General features: G+C 34.8%; 1 protein-coding gene across 1 annotated transcript in view; it reads right to left on the reverse strand.

Moving 5' to 3' along the window:
* Positions 1-11,260: 11,260 nt before the first annotated feature.
* The window catches only part of LOC112652169 (transmembrane protease serine 11C-like), a 52,013-nt gene continuing 40,743 nt past the window's right edge, over positions 11,261-22,530 (reverse strand). Inside the window, exons 6-10 of the mRNA XM_049093080.1 lie at positions 22,293-22,331; positions 18,952-19,123; positions 17,444-17,703; positions 16,341-16,483; positions 11,261-12,801 (exon numbers count right to left, since the gene is read on the reverse strand). Of these exons, the coding sequence (XP_048949037.1) occupies positions 12,640-12,801; positions 16,341-16,483; positions 17,444-17,703; positions 18,952-19,123; positions 22,293-22,331 (776 nt within the window). The 3' untranslated portion in view covers positions 11,261-12,639. The remainder of the gene's footprint in view (positions 12,802-16,340; positions 16,484-17,443; positions 17,704-18,951; positions 19,124-22,292; positions 22,332-22,530) is intronic.

The following is a 22,530-nucleotide window of genomic DNA, read 5'->3' on the forward strand; positions in this document are numbered from 1 at the left end:
AAAAATACTAAAAAAGAACTTTATCCAGTTCAAATCTGTTTTAAGAAATTAATTCATTTCTCAAAAACATTTGTTTTTCTTTTCAATCACACACTGCTATACATTCAGACACTAGACAAATATGTTCATTTAAAACCATCCTCCACAAAACGTCATATTACTTTTATTTATTTTATTTTTTATTTATTCATGAGAGAGAGAGAGAGAGAGGAGGGCAGAGACACAGGCAGAGGGAGAAGCAGGCTCCATGCTGGGAGCCCGATGCAGGACTCGATCCCGAGACTCCAGGATTGCGGCCAAAGGCAGGCGCTAAACTGCTGAGCCACCCAGGGATCCCTCATATTATTTTTACAGAATTCATTTAGTCTAATACAAATTGGCCTGCATGCAAATTTATGTATCAGTCTAAGTGGCCAGACCATCCATTCTTAGGCTGTTGTAAAAATGATTAACTCTTTTTTATTATTGCCTTGTTTTTATATTTGTTTGAATATTATACTTGCCGTTATTGCACATCATTGCATAAGGTAGCTAGATATTGGAGAGAATACTGTATAAATGCTGTACCCACATTTATATATAATATGAATATTTGTTTAAATTCCTTTCATGCTATCCGATTGTTTCAAATTGGGGCCACTGAGAAACTCTCTGTGTTAACTGCTTTAGCTTTCACAGTAAATGTTTGATGATGTTATTTACTAACACGACTATGACTTACGCTGGAATTTATTAAATCACTAGCTTGACTGGTCTTATGTTAACTAGTTTGCTACTGTGATAGCTAAAGCAGGAATAATGTTAAGAGTAGAGGTGACTCTTTTGACTTAGATGGTCCATTCTTGGCTCATTTTTTCCCATCTTATATTCATTTATTTAATAAATAGTTACTAAATACCTATTATATATACTCTTAGCCTTTGCAGGTGATAAAATGTGCACATGGCATCATCTGGGCCTTGAAGGAGGTTCTCTGGTATTACAGAAGATTACGTAAGAGTATTGGGTATGTCTCTGTGCCTCCTCAGAGTCCCTCTGTGCTGGCTGCCTCCTGCCTCTGGAGGAACTTAGAGCAGTTGCTTACCTGGGCTCCCTCTTGGCTGTCACCACATCCCCAGAATTACTGGCTTTCTCTCACTACTTCTAGACTTAAATGAAATATTATACTGCAGGACCTGGACTCTGGCTTCCTAAGTAGCTTTCTGAAGGGTCTGGAAATATTTTCTGAAGGAATATTTTGATTCTGAAAGGGACTACTTCAGAATAATTAGTGGAAGGAACAGATGAGTCAGAAATTATGAGAAGTACACCTTTTGGAGAAGCATCACGTGTATTTTTAAGCACAAAGATAGCATCATAGACTTGACTCTCATTATTTGTGGTAGTTCTATAAAGTTGCCACGAACACTGAATTGGTGAATCCTGAGCAAGTACTTGCTCCTAACAAAAATATGGGGTTAGGTTCCTGTGACCCCCAACCATTTGCATTATATAGGCTCATTTGCCAACATCCTTTTAAAACAAGGTGGTCTCGGTATTGAAAACCTGCTTTTTCACATAACCCTTTTCCTGTATAACATTTAGCAGATATTTAAAATATAGTCCCAAGATTCCTGATAGCAGAAATTGCTACTCCTTCAAGCTGAACATTTTTCATACCAGATGGCTTTTTGAATTGTGCAAGTCAGTTACCATAATTTTTTGGCTTTCACTGTCTCAACAATGCTGTCCACTACGTTTTTTAAAAATTAATCCTCATCTCATGAAACCACATATTATGCCACTTTTCCACTTTTTCCATGGCTTCATCACACAGTGATTACGCTTTAGAACTCTCTAGAGCAGCCACGCGTTCAGATCAGCAATTTTTCTCCTCCTTTTTCTGGATGTACTGGATTGTTGATTCATTAACAATGAACTCAGCCACTGGCACTATTACTCTTGCCTGAAGGAAGCTTATTTAATACACATATTTTCTCTGTAAGGTACATCACAGCCTTCTTGTGCTTATGAACACTGGACAATAGTACTTCAGCACTATGTTTGGGTCATTTTAATCAGTGAAATCGTTACCAAAATGTACAAAAATATGAAAAACATGGCACTAAATACACTATGGAAAGGAAGCTTGCTTATAGTGTGACAGCTGTAATGAGAAGGGCAGAGAGAGCGTCACCTTCTCTAACCTCAAATTTATTCCCTCTCTGTATATGCACATGTCTAGGAATAATTATAGAAGCACTGTGGATATTGATTTGGGGTTACAAATGAATTTTAACAAATAAGTGAGTTTACAAGTAATAAGGATTTCCTGTACATAAAAATCAGTGAGTAAAGCCAAAACGTTAAAGAAAAATAGAAATTCCTACTAGAACTTCCAAGTAAGTTCAACTGTATTACAAAACATAAAATGTTTATAACATTAAAAAGCAAGGAGTTATCAGAACTTGACAATAGATTGAAAGAAATACTGTTTTTTGAGTCCTCAGCTGTTGAGAGTTTAGGGGAGATAGTGAAATTATGTTTATATAGAATATTTAAAAAGGCATTTCTTTTACATCTGAGATTTGTGACCATAAAATTTGTACCTACTAGATTAGCCAAATGAGATTCCTTATAACAGTTTATTATTCTGAAGAACTCAGAAGACTTTGCATACACATCATGTCAGCTAATCTGAGCAGGGCCACATGTTTGAAACCAAACAAAACAAGGTAACCATTGGATAGATTTTACAAATCAGAAAAGCTATTACAAGGGGTCCCAGAAACCAAAAAAAAAAAAAGAAAGGAAAAATATTCACGATAAAAATCTAATTATTTTGAAGTATGATTTGCCTTTTGTCTCTTATTTAGGGAAAGAAAAAACTGGAGCATGAAAGCTGTATTATTAATTTCTACCTTTCCTTTCCTGCCTTTTTCCCTTTCCCATATTCATCTTGGCTGCAAGTTCCTCCAAAATGTATCTGTTCATCAATGTAAGAAAGAGAACAAAGAAAGACAACAAAAGACAGGAGAAGGGAAGAGAAAAGGAATTTAGGAGACAGGCAAAAAAAGCAATTTTAGGATGGGGTAGATGGATGGGGAGGACTTTCTTGGCAGCTAGAGCAGTCACACGCAAATATGACATTAGAAGGTTTGGTGTACCTGGAAGAGGGTATGTGAGTGTGACAACAGTTGAGGCAGCTATCAGATTAGGAAACCCTATATTACAGTATTTTCCCTTTACCTACTGGGACACGTTCTAAAACCCCAGTGGATGCCTGAAACTGCAGATAATACCAAACCCTTTGCATATACTATGTTGTACCTATACATACATACTTATGATAAAGTTTAATCTGTAAATTAGGCACAGTTAGAGATTAATAATAAGAACTAGTAAAACAGAACAACAATAACAATATACTGTAATAAAAGTTATGTGAAGGTGTTCTCTCTCTCAAAATGTCTAATTGTACTATACTCACATCTCTTCTGGTGATGATGTGTGATAATAAAATGCTTCTATTATAAGATGAAATTGAAATGAAGTGAATGAGTTAGTCATTGTGATGGAGTATTGGGCCACAATTGACCTTCTGGCAATATATTATCTGTGCCCAGACTGCACTTGACCTGGGGTAACTGGAACTGTTGAAAGTGAAATTGCAGATAAGGGGCCACTGCTGTACATGCTAAGGAGTTTGGGCTTTCCCTGTAAATAGTGCCTTGAAGGATGGATGGTATCGGTGTAGATATGGCCAGATTCATGCTTTAGAAAGATCATTGTGTAACATGCAGAGAATGCTTTAGGCAGTAGGCAGATCAAAATTTGAGACAGTTAATTTATTCAGAAAATCCTTGCTACCAATACAACATGGAAAGTACAGTGATAGCATAAAATGGAGAGCATATATATATATATATATTATGTATAATATATACTATATAGTATACTATATACTATGGAGAGCATATATTATATTATATATAATATATATAGTACCATTAATAGGACTTGGTTGGTTAGTTCTTATTTTTGAGAGCAGATGGAATAAAAAATTAGTCCTTAATTTCCACTTGGAAACATGAGTTGAATGGGCTATGTATTAAGACTGGGAATACTGGAGAGGGAACAATTTTAGACATATGAAGTTTGGGGGTACATGTAAATTAGCCCAAAGGAAATTTTTAATAGGTGCTTAGCTATAGAAGTGTGGAGCTCAAGAGAAACGACCTGGCTGGAGATATAAATTAGTAGAATATATTTGTATATTACTTGTGGGTGAAGCTATGGAAGCAATTACCTAGAGAGAAGTGCTAGGAAACAACACTGTGGACATAATCATTTAAGGAGCACATAGAGAATGGGGAACATTGTAAGGTAAAGAAGAAACCAGAAGTGAATAATGTAATAGAACTTAGTGGGAGCAGAGAATTTCAGGAGAACAGGAGTGATCCATACCTCAAATATCTGTGATAGGATGAGGCTCAAGAAGAGTTAGTAGGATTAAGCAATTAGGAAGTCACTGATGACTTGCCTAGCGTAGCTTTGGAGCTTTGGTGAGAATGACCGTAGAGAGCACATGAAGTCTGAGGGAGTAGACATAAAGAAAAAAGGATTTTAGAAACAGATATGTAAGTCTTGAGGATGTTTAGAGATTTAGAGATGGAACCAGTAGAGAGGGAGAGCAAGCCAAGGGACTAGGGCAGATGTATCAGAAAGACAAGGGAGCAGATCCATTAGGGAAACTACGAAGTAAGGCACCAAGGAGTTAGGGTTAATAGGGAAGGAAGTGGGTCTATGAAAGGGTAAGGTAGACTCAAATAAGAGGAGGGTCAGGAAAGAGGATCTTGATGGAATGAAAACAAGTTATAATGGAGTAAAGGAATCTTAAACCTAGAAGGATGTACATAGAAATTTGAATTTAAGATTCCAGACGTGAGGTTGTTCTGATTAACAAGAAAGAATAGGGTGTGGCCATGAAAGTGGGTAGGTGAAGTACAGGGTGAATGAAGTTTGATGCCATGTTAATTATGTCCTTTTGGTTGCAAGAAAGGAGACTGTACTAAATAATAGAGCCCACTTTCATAATATACAATGCCTAAAAAGCCAACAGGAATCCAGGCAGTTCCAGAGAGAAGCAAATCTCTGTTTTATGCCCTGAGTTAGTCCTCAAACATGGTATCTTTGCTTTTCTTTATATTATCTTCTCCACCCTCTTCTTGTACTTGACTGTTCAGCTCCTTCTGGATTCCAAGTCTAAATTCTAAGGTGAGAGACAGAGATAGGAGAAGTGGGAAGTGACCCAGAGGAGTAAGAAATAGATTTTTAATACCTCTTTACCTGTAAGACTGAAAGAATAGAAGAAGGCAGGTCTTTTAAAGGAGAACTATGTAAATGAAGAATATTTGGGGAACATTTTGCTTCTGGTAGGAAGAAAAGATAGAGGTACCACTCTACCAGAGAAAAAGAATATATATTTTCCCCTGTTTTTCAAAACATTGTGTACTTTGTTTAACCAAGAATATTAGTGTCTGTGACAACTCTGATGTGAGTAAATGGGGGAGAATTTTCATTCCAGTTTAATTGGAAGGAATTGAGTAGGGAAGGTGGGCTCTTCATTTTGAGGAAGTGTTTCCATGAAATTGCTATGGAAATGAGGAGCAAATTCTCAAAGCTATTCAATTTTTTTCTAAACCATGTTAAATTATACATAGCATTTAAAATGGGAGATTCACCTTTTTTTTTCTAAGAGTGTATCTTATTTGGAGAATCATGCCATGAGATATTATTATAGTTCTCATTTCAGTATAACTGAAATGAGATGTCAGAGGTAAATGATAGGAATTTATGGTAGAAAATTTACATAAGATATCACAGATAAGATTAACGAAAACCATATAACATAAATTATCAATATTATGAAGTTAATGAGGAAGCAGAAGCATAATGATTATGTTTGTCAAAATTGATATGTTCACTAAATACTGAAAGTCATAATATTTTTTGTTTTAATTATAATTAATATGTAAATAAATATAAGCTAATAAAGCAAGAATGATCATTTTTTATTTCAATAATTCAGTTAATTGAACATTTATTGAACATTATGTCTTAGGCACTGTACTTGCAGTTACCGAAGAAAGGCTGACCAAAGCTCATTATATTTGTTATTTCCTAACATTTAATAATTATATTATGTTGAGATATTTTTATTCACATAAACTTCATGTGGGCTGCTGGGTATTGAAAATAGTACAATTTTAATTTTATTCTTTTGCTGATAATCTTCTGTTGACACACTTAGCATTTCCATTTCACAAGTTTTAAAATACAACACATCTTAACCTCATCATTTTTAGCATTGAACATTTGAACACTATTATCTCCAATAATTGTTTTAAGAATTTATGATGCAAAAGTATAGTAACATGAATTTTTTAATACAATTTGGAAAGTGTATGTGGTCATTGGTATTACCCATTTTTATTCAAATTAAGTTTGAGTAAGACTAGGTTCCTATAAAATTAATTGATCCTATTAATTCCTATATAACATACTCACTATTATTTCGTTCAAATTCCTTCTTTTTCTACTTTTAAAAATGTTTCTATAAAGTCTAGGATATTTTCAAGAGTGGTTTATTTATTTTTGTAATTCCTGATGCTCCTTTCAGTAGGCATATATGAAAAATCATCAGTATTGCTTACTTTAAATTCTGTTATGTGCTCCATACAGTCTAGTATTTTAAAGTTTAATATTTTTTGTAGTAGAATTAACTTGATTTCCAACCTTTAATTCCATTCTATATCAGAGTGAGGTATAACAAAATGCCAGAAGTACTTTTGAGTGCCACTGAAGTTAGCTTAGAAATAATTAGTATAATGCAACAAATATTTAAATACGTAGTATTTTTTTCTGAGAAAATAGTAAAGAAATGCTTTTAAAATTTATCTTACTACCTATGCTACCTCTAGAGAGAGGATAGGAAATTTCTCTCTGTTTATAAGATTGAACTATTTCCTAATTCCTACTTAATAAAATAACGAGAATAATATATCACAAATCTATACAGAATATTCCACCAGCATAAGAATATACCGACTTAAGCAATTCTCATTTTAGTATTTTTCCCTGTTTTTTTTAACTTATATTTCTTTAACAAAAGGAGGTAATATGAAGTAAATGGTTATCTTTCTTCAAGATAATATTCTTTAAATATGTTAACCTCTTGTAAATAAAGATTTTACTTAACAAATACCAATATAGAAGTTATTTTGTGTCAGAACTATTCTAAGTGCTTTGTAGCTAGTCATCTAATCCTTATAACTACCTTTTGGGGTAAATACTATTATTATTTTGAGTCTATAAATGGGGAAACTGAAGTATAGAAATGTTAGGTAGGCTGCCTAACTTCACATAGCAAATTAGGTGGCAGAACCGGAATCTGAATTCAGGTAATGTTGGCTCTTAACCCTATACTTTGCCACTTCACAAAAAACCACTCAGCAACCTTTCCTGCTCCATGGGACAGAACTATTCCTTTTGGAGTTAATGACGATGACACTAATTCTTTTATGATAATTTTTAATAAAACAGAGTTTTTAAAAATTTATTTTTATAAAAATCAATATTATGTTTTTAAATCATTAGGACTTAAAGTTGAAAGAGAATCGATACTCAGGGATGTTATAGTTATTTAACATCTTTTCGAAGATAAAAATCTTTGAAAGGATTTTTACTCAAATAGATGATTTTATTGTCTTTTATCTGGGATGTTTTTGTGATTGTTTAGCTAGAATGTGTAATTTTGAAACTTAGTAGTATTTTTTGAAGGTAGGAGTGATAATAGGAAGCTTATAAATAACCCTTCTCCAATTTATTTTCCCTGGTCTATAATGCAGATATCATATATTCAAGACTCATTATAAAGAGTAATTTCATAGATAGGAGTCTATATCTGTAATATAGTATTATTTTTACATAGAATTTTTTCTTACTGGATCATCAAATCCCCCATGGGAACAAATAAAAATCTCTTAAAGCAAAAGTCTTTGAATACCAAAACTTGACTAACTGGAATTTTACAAACCGGGGTATGGTTAGTAACTTGGACATGTTTTTGCACTATACTACCATGAAAATCAGAAGAAGGAAAAAGAAAGAAAAGTGATAACAGGGATTCAGTTAAACATAAACCATGTCCGAAAATCAGTATAGTTACATTTAGACGCTTAAACTACCTGCATCTAACCTTGTAGTACAATACAAGGAAATATCATGTTTGTAATGATGAACTTTAGTCAAGATATTCTGAAACAATAAAGATTCAGTTGGGTTTATTATAGTGGATTTACTGAATTAGGAAAACACATTCATGTATTTCAGGAAAAATATGGCTTTCCCTAACTCACCTGAAAATGAAATTAACCAATGTATTAGGTCAATCAGAACTGGAGATGATGATTCTTGTGTAAGTGGTTTGAGGAAGGCTCCAAGGGGAAGCCTATAAAAGAGGGAGGAAAGCAAGATAGGGCAGAGGAAGAAACCAGGCAAATGTGGCTTTGGCTGGACTTCAGCCTTAGCCCAGTCCCACGTGGAGCACTGCAGCACACGTGTACCACAGTTTTCCTATTTATATAGGGGTCTGAGCTTTTGTACTCCTGCATCAGTTACCCATTGGCTGATACCCACCCACAGGTTGCGTGGGTAGAAGTATCACTTCTCAGGCTCAGATGGGGGATGGCTCCCAGAAACTGAAGGCATTTCTCAGAAGAGAGTAGCTCAACAATTGATGGAGGAGTATCCATGTCTGATAGAGGGGTCTGGGTGGAGCAAAAATAATGTCCCTTACAAGCAGAAAATCCATTCAAAGCATTCTAGGAAATCAGGGTTTGAAGGCAATAACATTCTCTGTAATTGAATTTAAACCAAATTTTCATAATAAATATAGTAGAGAAGAAAGAGAACAATATTGGGACTCGAGAGATCCCCATTTCCCTGTGTGACTCTCAAGCCTCTGGGGCCTCAGCTATTTCCTGTAAAATTCATAGGATATGTTCTCTGTTAACTACAAAATCATTTTCTTTAATTATGCACAGATTTCTATTCATTAAATGGTGTATTTTCATTTGTTGGTTATGCCTTATTTAATACAGTCATAGGAACTAGGTTCCAAGCTTTACTCATTCATTCACTTTTTCATTAATTTATTTAACAAATGTTTTTGTGCATCAAACAGAGTTCTAGGTGTTGAAAATATAGGTTGAAAGCCTATAATATGGATTTTACATTTTTTATATGAAAAAATTTTAAGAAGTGTCATTTGAAGCATATGGGAAAATAAGAATTTTCCTCTTAGAAAAATAATTAACATGAATTTATATCAAAATTCCCACATAGTGAAGGGTTAAAAGAAAATGTGACAAGACTATTTTTCTAGTACTTCAAAATGTATGTCATAAGGTTCTCTCTCTCGCTCTATTTTTTTTTAACAAAAGGATCCTTGAAAATGAAGAAAGAATAAACTACAAAAGTTGTTGCTTTTGTATTGCTTACTTGTTAAAAAGTCTTGATGAAAATCATTGAGGAAGCCAATTATTTTGCACTTAACCTAGAAGATCTCCTGAGGGAAGTTGAATTATGGCAGAAAGAGTCTGAACAATGCTACATGCATTTTCCAGTGGCATAAACAAGGATAGTATGCTTAGCAAAAAGAGTCCTGAAAAGTAGCAGTCTGAGTAAAAATGAGAGAACTCAGAGTTCAAAGTGAAAATACTCATCTGCAGTAAGGGTAACAAATTCTAATAAAACTGGTTTTGCCAGATATTGAATTACCTGATAAACAATCACAATACTGCAAGAGATGCCAGATAATCCAAGTGGTTGCAGCACAAAGGCATGAGGTTTAAACAGGCAAAAGAATAAACCAACTTAGAACTGAACCTTATAAATTAATTAACATATTACCACTAGTAGTAAGGAGGGGTTGATGGAAAAGTGGACCTCAACACACAGTACTTACTTGTAGTGTTATCTATATGATATTTAACTTGTCTATTTAAAAAACTAGGTAATAACATATTTATATTCAATGTACTGAGTTTTTACTATTATATCAAAGTTCTCATCATTAACTCTTGCCAGATACTATGTTAGAGCAGGAACGCCTGAATCTGGAGAGACCCAGGAATTACGACATTGTTGACCCAGAGGGCAGGCACCTTTCTAACTGTCATTCCTTACTGTTCAGTCTCTCTTGTAGAGGAGAGGAAAAGGGAGTCTTTCATCACAGAGTGAATCATTACACAGGGTGATTTACTTAAACCGACACTATCTGGAAGTGGCAGGTTTCTTAAATGTGCTTACCTAATGTACTTGTTTCATGTCAAATTCTTTTCCAAAATAAAAAGTATTTGTACTTTTTTTTCCATCACAGGAATATTATGCACTTTCTAAACACGAAGAAGTTAGGAAAAGAAGAGTACTGGTGACTTAAATCATCTAGCTTTTTTCTAAGATACCAGAATATGCATAGCATGATATTGCTTTATGCAAAATCTGTAAAGACAATAAATACATGAAAATATAGAATCTGTTGTGAGATAGTATAATTTAGAGTAACACTGTATTGATTCAGAAGTTAACACATTTTGCACTGGGTAATAGATGACCATTATTTTTTTGTCTGCCAGAATTTTTTTTCTTTAAATGCCCCTCCCTGTTCTGAGGGGCTATTGATTAAGGCCCCTCCCACCTCCACCAGGTGGCACCCTCAGGATTATTTTTTTTAATGGAGCTAGAGGGCCGGAGTGCTGCCTATATGTGCATCTGTCAGTTTAGCACTAAAGGAAACCTAATCATAGAGCTGGTCTTTACCACCACCTCAGCAGGTAGCATTTGGCCATGAATGAAAGCAGAGGAGAGAAAAGTTAAGATGTGGCTAGAGATCAAGACACCGTTGGAACCCCTGGAGCTAGCCCCAGGATCCACATGTGGATCCCTTTATTTTTAGTCAAATGAATCAAAAGTTTAATCTTTTCACTAAAGCTATATTGAGTTTCTCTCGCTTGTGACCAATGAATCTTGACCAATATCCATATTTTTTGTAAATACTTAATTTCTAAAAAATTAGAAAGTAGGAATACTAATTCTTATAAATGTATAGCTTGAGATATGTCAAAATATTTTAGAAATCCATAAGATAATAAAGCTACTGTATTCATTCATCTACATAGTCTATGACAAAACTTACATTTTAGAATACTATGCTCGATAGATCCTTAAGTATAACCATAACACATAACAGCGCATAGTTGTTTAAAGTGTGGGCCCTGGAATCCAATTTTCTGATTTTGAACCCCAGCTCAGGGAATTATAAGCTCTCTGGACTTCACTTCCGTCTATCTCAGTCTCCTTCTCTATAAAATTATGATTGCAGGGGAACCATCCTCACAACGTTGTTGTGAGGGCTTAGTGTAATAATGCATATAAACTGTGCCTGGCACATAGTGGTCTATAAATGTCAGCTACTATATTAACATAATTGTTCTTGGGGTCCATGAACAAAATCTATATCATAATAAAAGCTATTCGTGGTAGCTTTCGGTGATGAAAAAGAGAAAGGTAAACTGACTTAGAGATATGGCCTGGACCACACACAGTCTGGGAACTCACTGCCAAAAGATAATATTCATGAAAAAAGCCAACTGATGTGTTTATGTGGCAAGTTGGCATGAGCCCTAACAGTGCATTTATAGACCTCTGTGCCCTCAGCTAGAATGTTTCCGTATGGGCAAAAGGAAAGTGAAATGAAAGCAAAATTTCCATATTATTTATTCTGTCTGGTAATTGATATTATTGAGGAATTTTAAGAGATTGAAGATATGGAATACATATCTTATATGTTATCTGCATAGCATGTTCAAGCCTACATAGTGAAACACAGCCCATGTGTCTGATGATAATTTTACTATTACGTGCTTCTCTGTGAGAAACATCTTGGCCTCACATGTAAAAGAGAAATAGGAACAGATCAACAACGTACCCCATGGGATTATCGTGCTGTTTTGTGTCAACAGAGTGAGGAAGCCTAGATAGGGAAGAGATTAACATTGGCATGAAGACTGGAAAGAACACAGCTAGACAGATTTTCTTTGGAAACTTTTATAGGCATCACACTGCAATTCACTAGGCTGCAACTTACCAACACATGGATCTTGTGGCAGCCGTGTGATTCAGCAGGGGATTATTCATACACTCAGAAGGGAGTTTATTGCCAACACCTATTCTATGATTTCCTAAGGTACCTGGGTCTACAAATCGGTGGAGAAGACCTCCTTAGTAAACTGTAATCCATGTTTGTTCATATAATTACCTTCAGTCTGGAGAGGGGTAAAGGGGAAATTATATATCCTAGTTCATTACTGTCACTAGCCCCTTTTCACAATCTAACATACAAATTTTTCATAGTTCTGAAATTGTATATCCTTATATTTGCAACATTAAATGCACATAAAGAAAGGTATTCTAAGTTAAATGTGGTTTTGGAATTACAAACATATTTGTAACTGTTTACAAATTACAATTTGTAATTTGTATACAATTATACCTGAAAAAGGTATACTTTTCAAACTTTATAAAAGAACTTCTGCACTAGAGACCAGTTTTGGACAAGATCCAGTCTCGATAGTATGTTACACGAGTGTAGACACCAGGCTTGTTTCGGAGAGCACATTCATCTCCCCAGCTTACAATGCCAGCAAGGAACCAAGTGCCTTTATAATCTGCACCAACCAGAGGTCCACCGGAGTCACCCTAGAGAGAAAAAGGATACATACAATTACTATACTTGAAAGGTGAATACTGCTTATTTTTCTCTTCTGTAATAAAGTCAGGGAGATGCAGAAAAAGGAAAAAAAACCCTAGATATTTCAATATTGAGTGGAGTCATTCAGTATTTTTTTTTTTGTGGCTGGTTTATCTCACTTAACACAGTGTCTTTAAGTTTCACCCATGTTGTAGCATGTGTCAGCATTTCCTTGCTTTTTAAGGATGAATAATACTCAGTTTTATGTATATACAACATTTTGCTTATCCAGTTATCCATCAGTGGGCACTTGGGTTGCTTTCATCTTTTGGATTGTGAATAATGCTCCTATGGGTTAAATGTCCAAATATCTATTTGTGCCCCTTCTTTTGAGTATATATCCAGAAGTGGAATTGCTGGATCATATGGTAATCTATTTTTAACTTTTGTGAGGAACCACCATACTGTTTTCCATAGAGGCTGCACCATTTTACATTCCCACCAATAGTGCACAAAGCTTATTTTACAATTTTTAAAAATCTAGTGCCCTCCCTCTGAATCTAATCTCTTAATTTCAAATTTATGGAGTAAATGGAGAATAATAGATAGCAATCTCTCCTTTCTTGTCCTGTCTCTTTTGACTTCCTGGCTCATCTGCATCAATGCACACCTGTATTCATACTCCTTGTCAGCTAAATGGAGATACTTAGTTCTTTCTAAGGCTAATCCCTCCACCTGCGCTCTGGATCAAGACATGTTCTATCAATAATCTTCTCTTGTTTGTTTTTCCTAATATGCTTTCATTTTCTCCACTGTCTTTCTCCACCAGGCATATACATTTTTTTTTCCAGTTTTGCCTATCCAAAAAAAATGACAGCCTTTCTGATCTTAAGACCTCTTCTATTGCTCTAATTATTTTCCTTTCATAGCTAAGTGGCTTGAAAGGCTATCAGATTTCTTCTGAAGTAGAAGTTTATATTGAAATTTTAATTTTCTTGTCTTATTTTTCTTCTAAATGGTTTTTCTTTCTACCAAAGAACCTTCTAAACTTTACCAATAAACTATTGTTGAAGTTGATACACTCTTTCTAGCATCTATCTTACTCTTTGGCATGTGTCACTATTAACTATTCTCTCTCTCTCTCTCTTTTTTTTTTTTTTTGATCCCTGGAATCCCATGAAACCAATTTCTTATTCTTATTATTTTTCTGATCTGTCTTATCTCTTCCTGTTAGCCCCTTAAAAGCATTTATACCAGAGTTCTATCACTTAGGTGCTTATTTTATATACTGTATCTGAGCAATTTGTGTCAGTGCTCCTGAATTTAACTACCACCACAAGGTGATGATAACTTTCAGATATATATCTACAGCCAGAACTCTTTCTTGAGCTCAAGGTTTTTATTTCTTTTTTTTTAAGGTTTTTATTTCTAATGGCACATTGGACATATATACCTGGATATTTCACAGGCACTTCAAATTTAGCACACTCCAAACTTCATTCTCCACAAAACTTCCTTTTCTCCTGTACATCTTCTCTCCAGTTGCTCAGGGAGAAATATGGAATTTAGCATGTATTCCTTCTTTTCCCTCATCCTTAATTCTAATCACTCCTGCAGTCTTGTCTACCTGTCTTGTCTCTTCATTCCTAATGTGTCTTATTTGAAGCCCTTATTACCTTTTTTAGGATCTTTTAATAGTTCTCAATATCTCTAACTTACTTGCTTCCAGTCCATCTTCCACTCTACGTGTATTGGATTTGGCAATTATATTGTTATTAGTAATCTTGGCTAAAATACTTTCACTGATCTGCTAGGGCAAAAGTCTGCAAGCAGTGGGTTAGAGAGTAAATAAGTTGAGACTATGGAACACTGATGGTAAACTATTCTGTAGAGATTTGACCAAGAAGGGAAAAAGAAATATAAAGTAGGGTGTACTAAAGGAGAGACCTAATAATACTTATAGGAATGTGGAAGAGTCCATTGGAGTGGGACAGTTTGGAAAATATGGAAGAAAGTTCAAAGTAATGTAAAGTTCAAATATTTGTGTAAACAGAGAGTGGGTGAAGAATACAGACAAAAGATTAGGTTTGAAGAGTACAAGTAATTAATTTGTTTGTCCTGAGCCTGGAAGGTGAAGATAAGTACAAATATAAATTTATCATGTAGAAAAGAAATTAAAGGAGCTCTCATGACTTTTTTCATTTCTTTTTTCTAGTTAGTATGAGGAAATGTCATATGTTGAGGAGTGTAAGGGCATATAGGATCACATTCAAACAATGCAATGAAAGGCTGACAGACTATAAAGGAGGTATTAAATAATTCTGTAGTGTGTTAAGGACCCAGCTGTGATATATATGACACCAGTTTACAAGGCTATCAGATTTCTTCCAGTTGTGCTCAGGAGCTCACATATAGGAGTCAATAAAATAATCATATTGCTCTGCGGCTGGAGATTATTTAGCGTAGGGGAAGTAGAAGATGGTGAAGTCACTGAGGGTACTGTCAATGGAGTGGTTGAAATAATAAGACCTTTAGGCTGCATACGGTTAGAAGAGAGTCATGGTGCTAAAGGTGATGGATAGAGAAAATTGAGAGAAACTAGGATTTAAACTTGTCATAACTTGGAAGAATAAGGTTAGTGGGGCAGTTGGAAAGATGAGAATCTGTAATTGGAGATGATAATTACGTATTGTAAGTACTTGTTTGTATGTCTTCTAACTCTAGAGTACGGGGATAATGCTTTATTCACTTTTAACTCCTCTGCACCTAGCACAGCGTCTGGTATGTAGTAGTCCATTAAAATGAATGAATAAAAAAAGGGTCTTTCTGGATTTACCACTGATTCTGCTTGCCTAGATAACTGCAGTAGTACTTTTGTTAACTCTGAGACTATTGCTTATAAATAGCACCAGAGGTGTTTGAAGCATATTAAGCATAGGAAAGGCAGCTTAGTGGAGCATTCACTATGTATACGCTCTATAGCACAGTGTGCTCCGCTGAAGTCTGAGTTCTACTACTTAATACCTGTGAGTTTAAATAATTTATTTGATCTCCTTGTCTCAAGTTTCTTCATCTGAGAAATAGGACTTACAATAGTATAAACGTATGCCACAGGATGATCATAACTTAAATAAATTAATATTTGTAAAGAGCTTAAAACAGTGCCTACCACATGGAGATGCTATACAAGCATTGTCAAGTCAACAAATTATTTAGAGTGTTGGAATCACCCAAAAGAAGAAAGCTCCATGATCATTAGGTTTGGTGTTGGATTCAGTTAAGTGCTTCTCAGTGAAGGAGGACCAATCTAACTAAAGTTGCCAATATTCCATTCATCTCTTTATTGCTTATTCCAGGTTTAGTCTCTTCCCCACTCCTACGTCATGACAGCTTCTTGTAACAGTAAGAGCAGTTTAGCCCTGTAGTATTTTAATTTAATAACTATCTTATTAAATATAAAAATTTCTTCTTTTGAGAAAATTGAACAAGTAAACTGGAATTAAAACCCACAAAAAAACAATCTTGAAAATGGAGTAGGCAGATTTACCTGGCAGGCATCCACACTTCCCTCCAGGAACCCGGCACACAACATTCCAGGTGTGATCACACCACTGTATACCTCTTCACTGTTGCAGGTTTTATTATCTATAATCTTCACTAATCCTTTTTGGAGTATATTAGGACTTGTTCCTAAAGGAAGAAAATTATATAATTTTTGCTAAAGTTAATATTAATATCTCTGTCTAGGTTTATTAGTACCTAACACTATGTACAATTTTCAAATCAATGTAAAACATCCATTTTGTTTTGTCTCCTTTCTTAGTCACAAAGCAGATTGCATGTATGCCTTAGAAGACAAAATGTAAAATTCATATTCCAGAAGCATATATTTTATAATCATTCTAAGATTTTCTGCCGTTACTGTAATTCTGAATCTTATAATTAATTTTAGATTTTTTCTTGCTTTCAGATGCATTTATGAACATAAATTGCCACTAAATCTTTACATCATTAAGGTCATGGGATGCACATATTTAAATGATTTTTGCTTAGGTATTGCCTTGTCACTTAGGGCTACTCATTTTTCCCCATCAGAAATGTCAAATCTTCTGTAGTCCTTTTTATGTTTTTATTTTTATTTTATTATTTTATTTTTTTGTAGTCCTTTTTAATTGTTTGCTATGGTACTTACCTGCACAAAACATGCTGTGTAATGTACTTATTTATTATATTTCATGGTTATTGTCTTTGTTTGCTAAAAATGTAAGCTTCATGAGGACAGGAATATTTGCCTCTTTTATTCATGAAAATATCCAAACCATGCATACTGGTGTTTGGAATAAAGGTGGTAATCAAGATAAATGTTTATTGAATGAATGAATGAATAAAATAGAGGAAAATGAATTACTGCTTCAAATAATGCATTTCTATAAAAACTGCCATTGTTAAGGGAAATTATGGCAAAAGCTCTATGAAATTGTAGTTTCTGTATGAATGTAGTTGAGGATATTTTTCCATCCATTGCACATTATCTTCTTTGAAATGATCCAGAGAGAGTATCTCTCAGGTTTAGTTGTGATTTGGAAAGTTTTTTTTTAACTCCTAAAATTCAAATTCAAACAATGTAATGAAGGAAGGTTAGGAACTCACCATCAGACTTTAATGTTCCCCATCCAGTGACCACCACATCTGAATTGGGTGGGAATGTATAAGTAGCTTCTGGAAGACATGCTCTTCGGATGTTGCTTGTATATAATACTGGCGAGGACAGATGTACAACAGCAATGTCATTATCATGTGCGGGATAATGGTAGTTTTCATGAATTATAATATCCTTGATACTTCGCTGTGTTTGTGGGTCACTTAAAAGAAGTCCAAAACTAACACTCCATTCTTTGGGATCACTGGCCCTAAGGAAAATAGATTTATTTATTAAAAGTCCTATATTTCAGAGTTGTAGGAATTAATATATGTTTTAAAGCAATTAGGTATGTATTAAATACCCATAGTGCATTTAACATACAAAAGTAAAGCTGTATGTAAAAGAAAAAAAAACAACACAAATAGACTGAATAATTCAATAAGCTATATTTTTATTTTTTCAATAAGCTATATTTTAAAAAACAAGCCATGGGAACTAATTTTATCTGACTAGAAAGGCTCAAGAGTATTTAGAAAGATAAATATGATAAGACAAGAAAGTAAGATTAAATAAAAAGTGGGCAAGATTATGGGACAGAGTAAACTTATGGAAGTAGCCTAAATTCTCTATTACCATTAAAAGCTATAAAGAGGAAGATGCTTCTGATTTTTACTACAATTTGTTAATGAAGGATTTTTGTATTAAGCCCTGAAAAATAGTGCTGTTAGAACATTTCAAAGTCTTAAGTTTAAAGGGGATTTTTATTTAAAAATAAAACCAGTAAGTGCTACATAAAGCCAATAGAAATTTAAAAAAGGAAACATCAAACAAAAGGGTAAAAATAAACCAAACATTTGGTGCACTCCTTTAAAGAATTAATAATTTCAAGTAGGGCTATAATATATATGGGGTGATGCAAGATGAATTCATATATCTGTGATTAAATAAATAAGACCAGATAAAATAATGATGAGAAAGAAATAGAAGGCCAGTGTTCAGTTTAGGATTTATTGTTTCTTTATAAAATTGAATTAAGTCTAGCTTAGTGATTCTCAGCTGAGGGCTGTTTTGTCCTCCAGGAGACATTTGGCAATAACTGGAGACATTTTTGGTTGTCAATCCTGGGGGGATGCTACTGGCATTTGGTGGATAGGGGCCAGGGATGTTCCTAAATATCCTATAATGCCTGGATAGCCATCCCAAAACAAAGAATCATTTGGACCACATATAATAGTGCCACTGTTGACAGACCCTCTTCTAGCCTAAATATATCTTCTTTTTAAAACTGATTCATTGAGTGATTTTGAGAGTATACTCCACAATACTGAACAGTTGGAGGCATAGTTGTATGGCCATATTCTTTTTGTTTTGTTTTGAATTTAAAACATTTATTTAAACTCAATAGACAACATATAGTACACCATTAGTTTCAGATGTATGTCCATATTCTTGAAAGATATGTTTCAGACTTTTGGTGCATGAGTAGCTTTGAGGCTTTATGTAGTCCAAAGCTTACTTTATAAAACAATGAGCAGCAGTGACAAGCCAGCTGTTACTAATCAGAGTGGCCCCACATCGATGGACACTGTTCTGTTGAAGGCTAGCTTGCCAAGGCCATTCCCCTTCCTGGGCATCCATACCCCCTGCTATCTTGTTGCCAGAAGGAGTTATTGTCCGTTGTCCACAACCTGCTCAAAATAGAATTCATTAGCATATAATGATATTGATATTGCCTATGCATGCATTGCTATAGTAAACAAACTCTCATAATAAGATTGACTGAGGAAAAGCCCACAGTCTAACTGAGGACATGAGATTTCCTGAGAATTCATTCAAATTAGATTGACATCTTCCTCCTCCACCCTCATCAGTTACATATACTCTCTGTGTATCTGTATGGCCTTGCTATGATCTGTTATAAGAACCAAGTGAAATGAAATGTTTGAATTTGGAAGAGAAGAATTGCTAACCAGTTACTAAGTTGTATATAGAAATGTGTGCTTTTAATTTTGTGAGCAGTTGTTTAAAGCAGTGATTGCTCTGAAACATTCATAAGAGAGGGTGAATGTCAATGAGATGTTGACAAGAGACAGTAAACAGAAACGTGTTTGCATTCAAGTTCAATCCACAATATCTGGCTAAAAGGAATAACACATGAAGGGAGCCAAACTTCTCCCAAAGTAAAATACTTCTCTGCATCAGGACTGTGCTCTAGTGTCAATTTATTTTTTAAAAAAGATTTAATTTATTTATTCATGAGACATACTGAAAGAGAGGCAGAGACATAGGCAGAGGGAGAAGCAGGCTCCCTGCGGGGAGCCCGTTGTGGAACTTGATCCCCGGACCCCCGGATCATGACCTGAGTCAAAGGCAGACACTCAACCACTGAGCCACCCATGTGCCCCTCTAGTGTCAATTTAGATCCAGAGAAACTGGATTCTTTAAATCTTTAAAGCAAATCTGTAGTAATAGTACAACTTTTATTTTGTCTCTTTCTGATTCTCTTGACTATGTCATCTTACTCTAACAAAAGCACTGAGCTCGTTAAAGATTTGTGGTATCTTTTACTAGAGATTGTCAGCCTCATTAATCAACCTTTTTAGGGGACAGGAACCATATCTTTTAAAATATATATATTTCTAGGACCTATCACAGAGAACTTATCACCTATAAGGAGCTCAATAAATATTTGTAGAAATGAAGTCTATGTCATATAACCCACAAGATATTTTGAAGTAAAAATGATATTTGACTTCAAGACCCCTTTCTGTAATGGGTGTGTTCCATAATATATAGAGAATGAGAAACACTTGCCATAATCAATGCAGTGGGCATAGATGAAAGCAGTGGTTCTCAATCAGGGACAATTTTGCACTCCACCCCTAATCCCAAGAGAAATTTAGCAATATCTGGAAATATTTTTAGTTGTCATAATTTATGTGTGGGAGTGCACTACTGGTAGGTAGAGGCCAGGGATGCTGCTAAAAATCCTATAATGCATAGAACTGTTCCTAAAACAAAGAAGTATCTGACCCAAAATGCTAATAGTGTTAAGGTTATGAAACTCTGACTTAGAGAAAGGTATTTGTATCAAGAATGAGAACATTTAAATTAATTGGAGAGGGTAGATGGTCAATTGTTTCATAGGGATACTACAAGATATGGTTGAGATACTCTTTCTGGAAGGTGGAAAGGCATCAGGAGGACAGGGGAGGGACATGTAGACTTTTAAAAAGGTCTTTGCTAGCCCTCTGAAGTCCTTAAATTTTTATATTGCTTCTGATACTGGATTGTTCTCTTTGATGCAATCTAAACCTCTGATTATTAAGGCATCCTCTTTATAAAAACCACTTAGCTGAAGCAGAGCCTAGGTGGTTGTTATTTTTGAATGAGAGAGTCTCACTTTGACTCATTGACTGTGACGCCCTTTTCTTTTCCTCTTTCTTTCCACTCCCTTATCATGGAATCTTCAGAGGATAAAACAAATAACTCAGAACCCAAAGGTATAATGGTTCTTCCCTATCCTCCCTTCGGTTTGGACAACTCCTAAAGGAAGTTGGCTTTTACTCAACTTGCTTCAGAGAAATAGGAAAACAAAGATGCTTCTCTGTGGGCTAGGAGAACCTCCCCTGGGTGATTCTACTTTCCTGTTTGTGCATTTGTTCAGAATTGTAATCTAATTTATATCCATGCCTCAATTTCCATTCTGAGTTCTCCTTTACTCATAGTGTTGTGTCTGTTAAGCTTCCAGCTGCCACCTCTGCAGTATTACCTTGTCGTTACCTTCTGCTGAAATCTTAATGGCACCTTGTAGCTTTTGTTATTTCAGAAAAGGTCATACGGTAAACTTCAAGAATTTAAGGAATATCATGAAGACTTGATGGTTGACATTTTCTGAAACATCAAAGACTCTACCAAGCTCTTACACCTTCCCTACCCTTCTAACTTCCATCTCATCTCTCATTACTGTACTTTAATATATTTTGTCATGTACCAAACTCCAGTCTTTCTTCAATCCTGTTTGATTTTTCTTGCCTACCATTCCCCTCTCACTTTTTATTTAAAGTACAATTAAAAATTTCAAATAGGCCAAGTCAAATTCAGAATATTGATCTGAATGGTTGCTTAGTTCAGATGCATAAATTGGCTGATCTCTTTCTTGTTGCCATTAGTGTCAATGCCCAGATAAGGGCAGTGCTTCTCTGACAGCCTGCTACAGGTTCTGGCAACCCTGGGGATCAAATTTCCCACAGTGGTTGTAGAGAAAGTGGAAGCAGAGTGTCTTGATCAGCAAGGAAGCTTCTTGCATGTAAGTCCCAGCTCACTAAGGTTGGCTTGCATGATCAGAATTCCGTAGTGAGTTCCTAGGCCTAAAGTTTTTATAGGTAGAGTAAAAAAATACAACCAACATCTACTGAGTGCTTATTATGAACTGTATACTTTTGTAAGTACCTTACTTGTGCTATCTTCTTATGTCATTGCAACAGCTTGGAACTGAAGGTTTTGGAAACTAACGTTAACCATCCAGTTAGGATGTGTTGGATCTGGGGCTCAAAACTGATGTGCAGCTGGTTTTAGATCCTAAATTCTTCATTATCACTACTTGTCCATAGATCCCATCTGTCATTATGCCATGTAATCCTGTGTTTCTCATTTAAAATCAATTTATATCAGTCAATTTAATCAATGATATCAGTCTATTTAAGACCAACCACAATCACATTTTCACAAGTTTCTAAAAGCAGACTTCCCACTATATCCTTATGGGTACCATATTGATTGTCAAGTGGAAGTCTTTTTTTTGCCATCCAGGGAATTAAATTTCACTGGAAAATTACTCTTTGTTAATGAACTTACAGGCATTGAGAAGATTTTCTGCTGTCGGCATTGCAATATCTAAAAGTCAAAAAAAAAAGAAAAAGGAAATATTTACATTTATGAACATATTAATACTAATTATTTCTTTTTGAGGAACACATTATTCTGTAAATGTAATCATTTTATTCATTTTTGATCATATAATTTCTAGTTCATGGAGAGAAATAAAATTTTAGTATTCATTCTTCTGTTTATAAAAAAGACTCTCAAGTTCCGC

This window comes from Canis lupus, chromosome 13, assembly GCF_003254725.2.
Source record: "Canis lupus dingo isolate Sandy chromosome 13, ASM325472v2, whole genome shotgun sequence".
NCBI classification, from domain to species: Eukaryota; Metazoa; Chordata; class Mammalia; order Carnivora; family Canidae; genus Canis; species Canis lupus.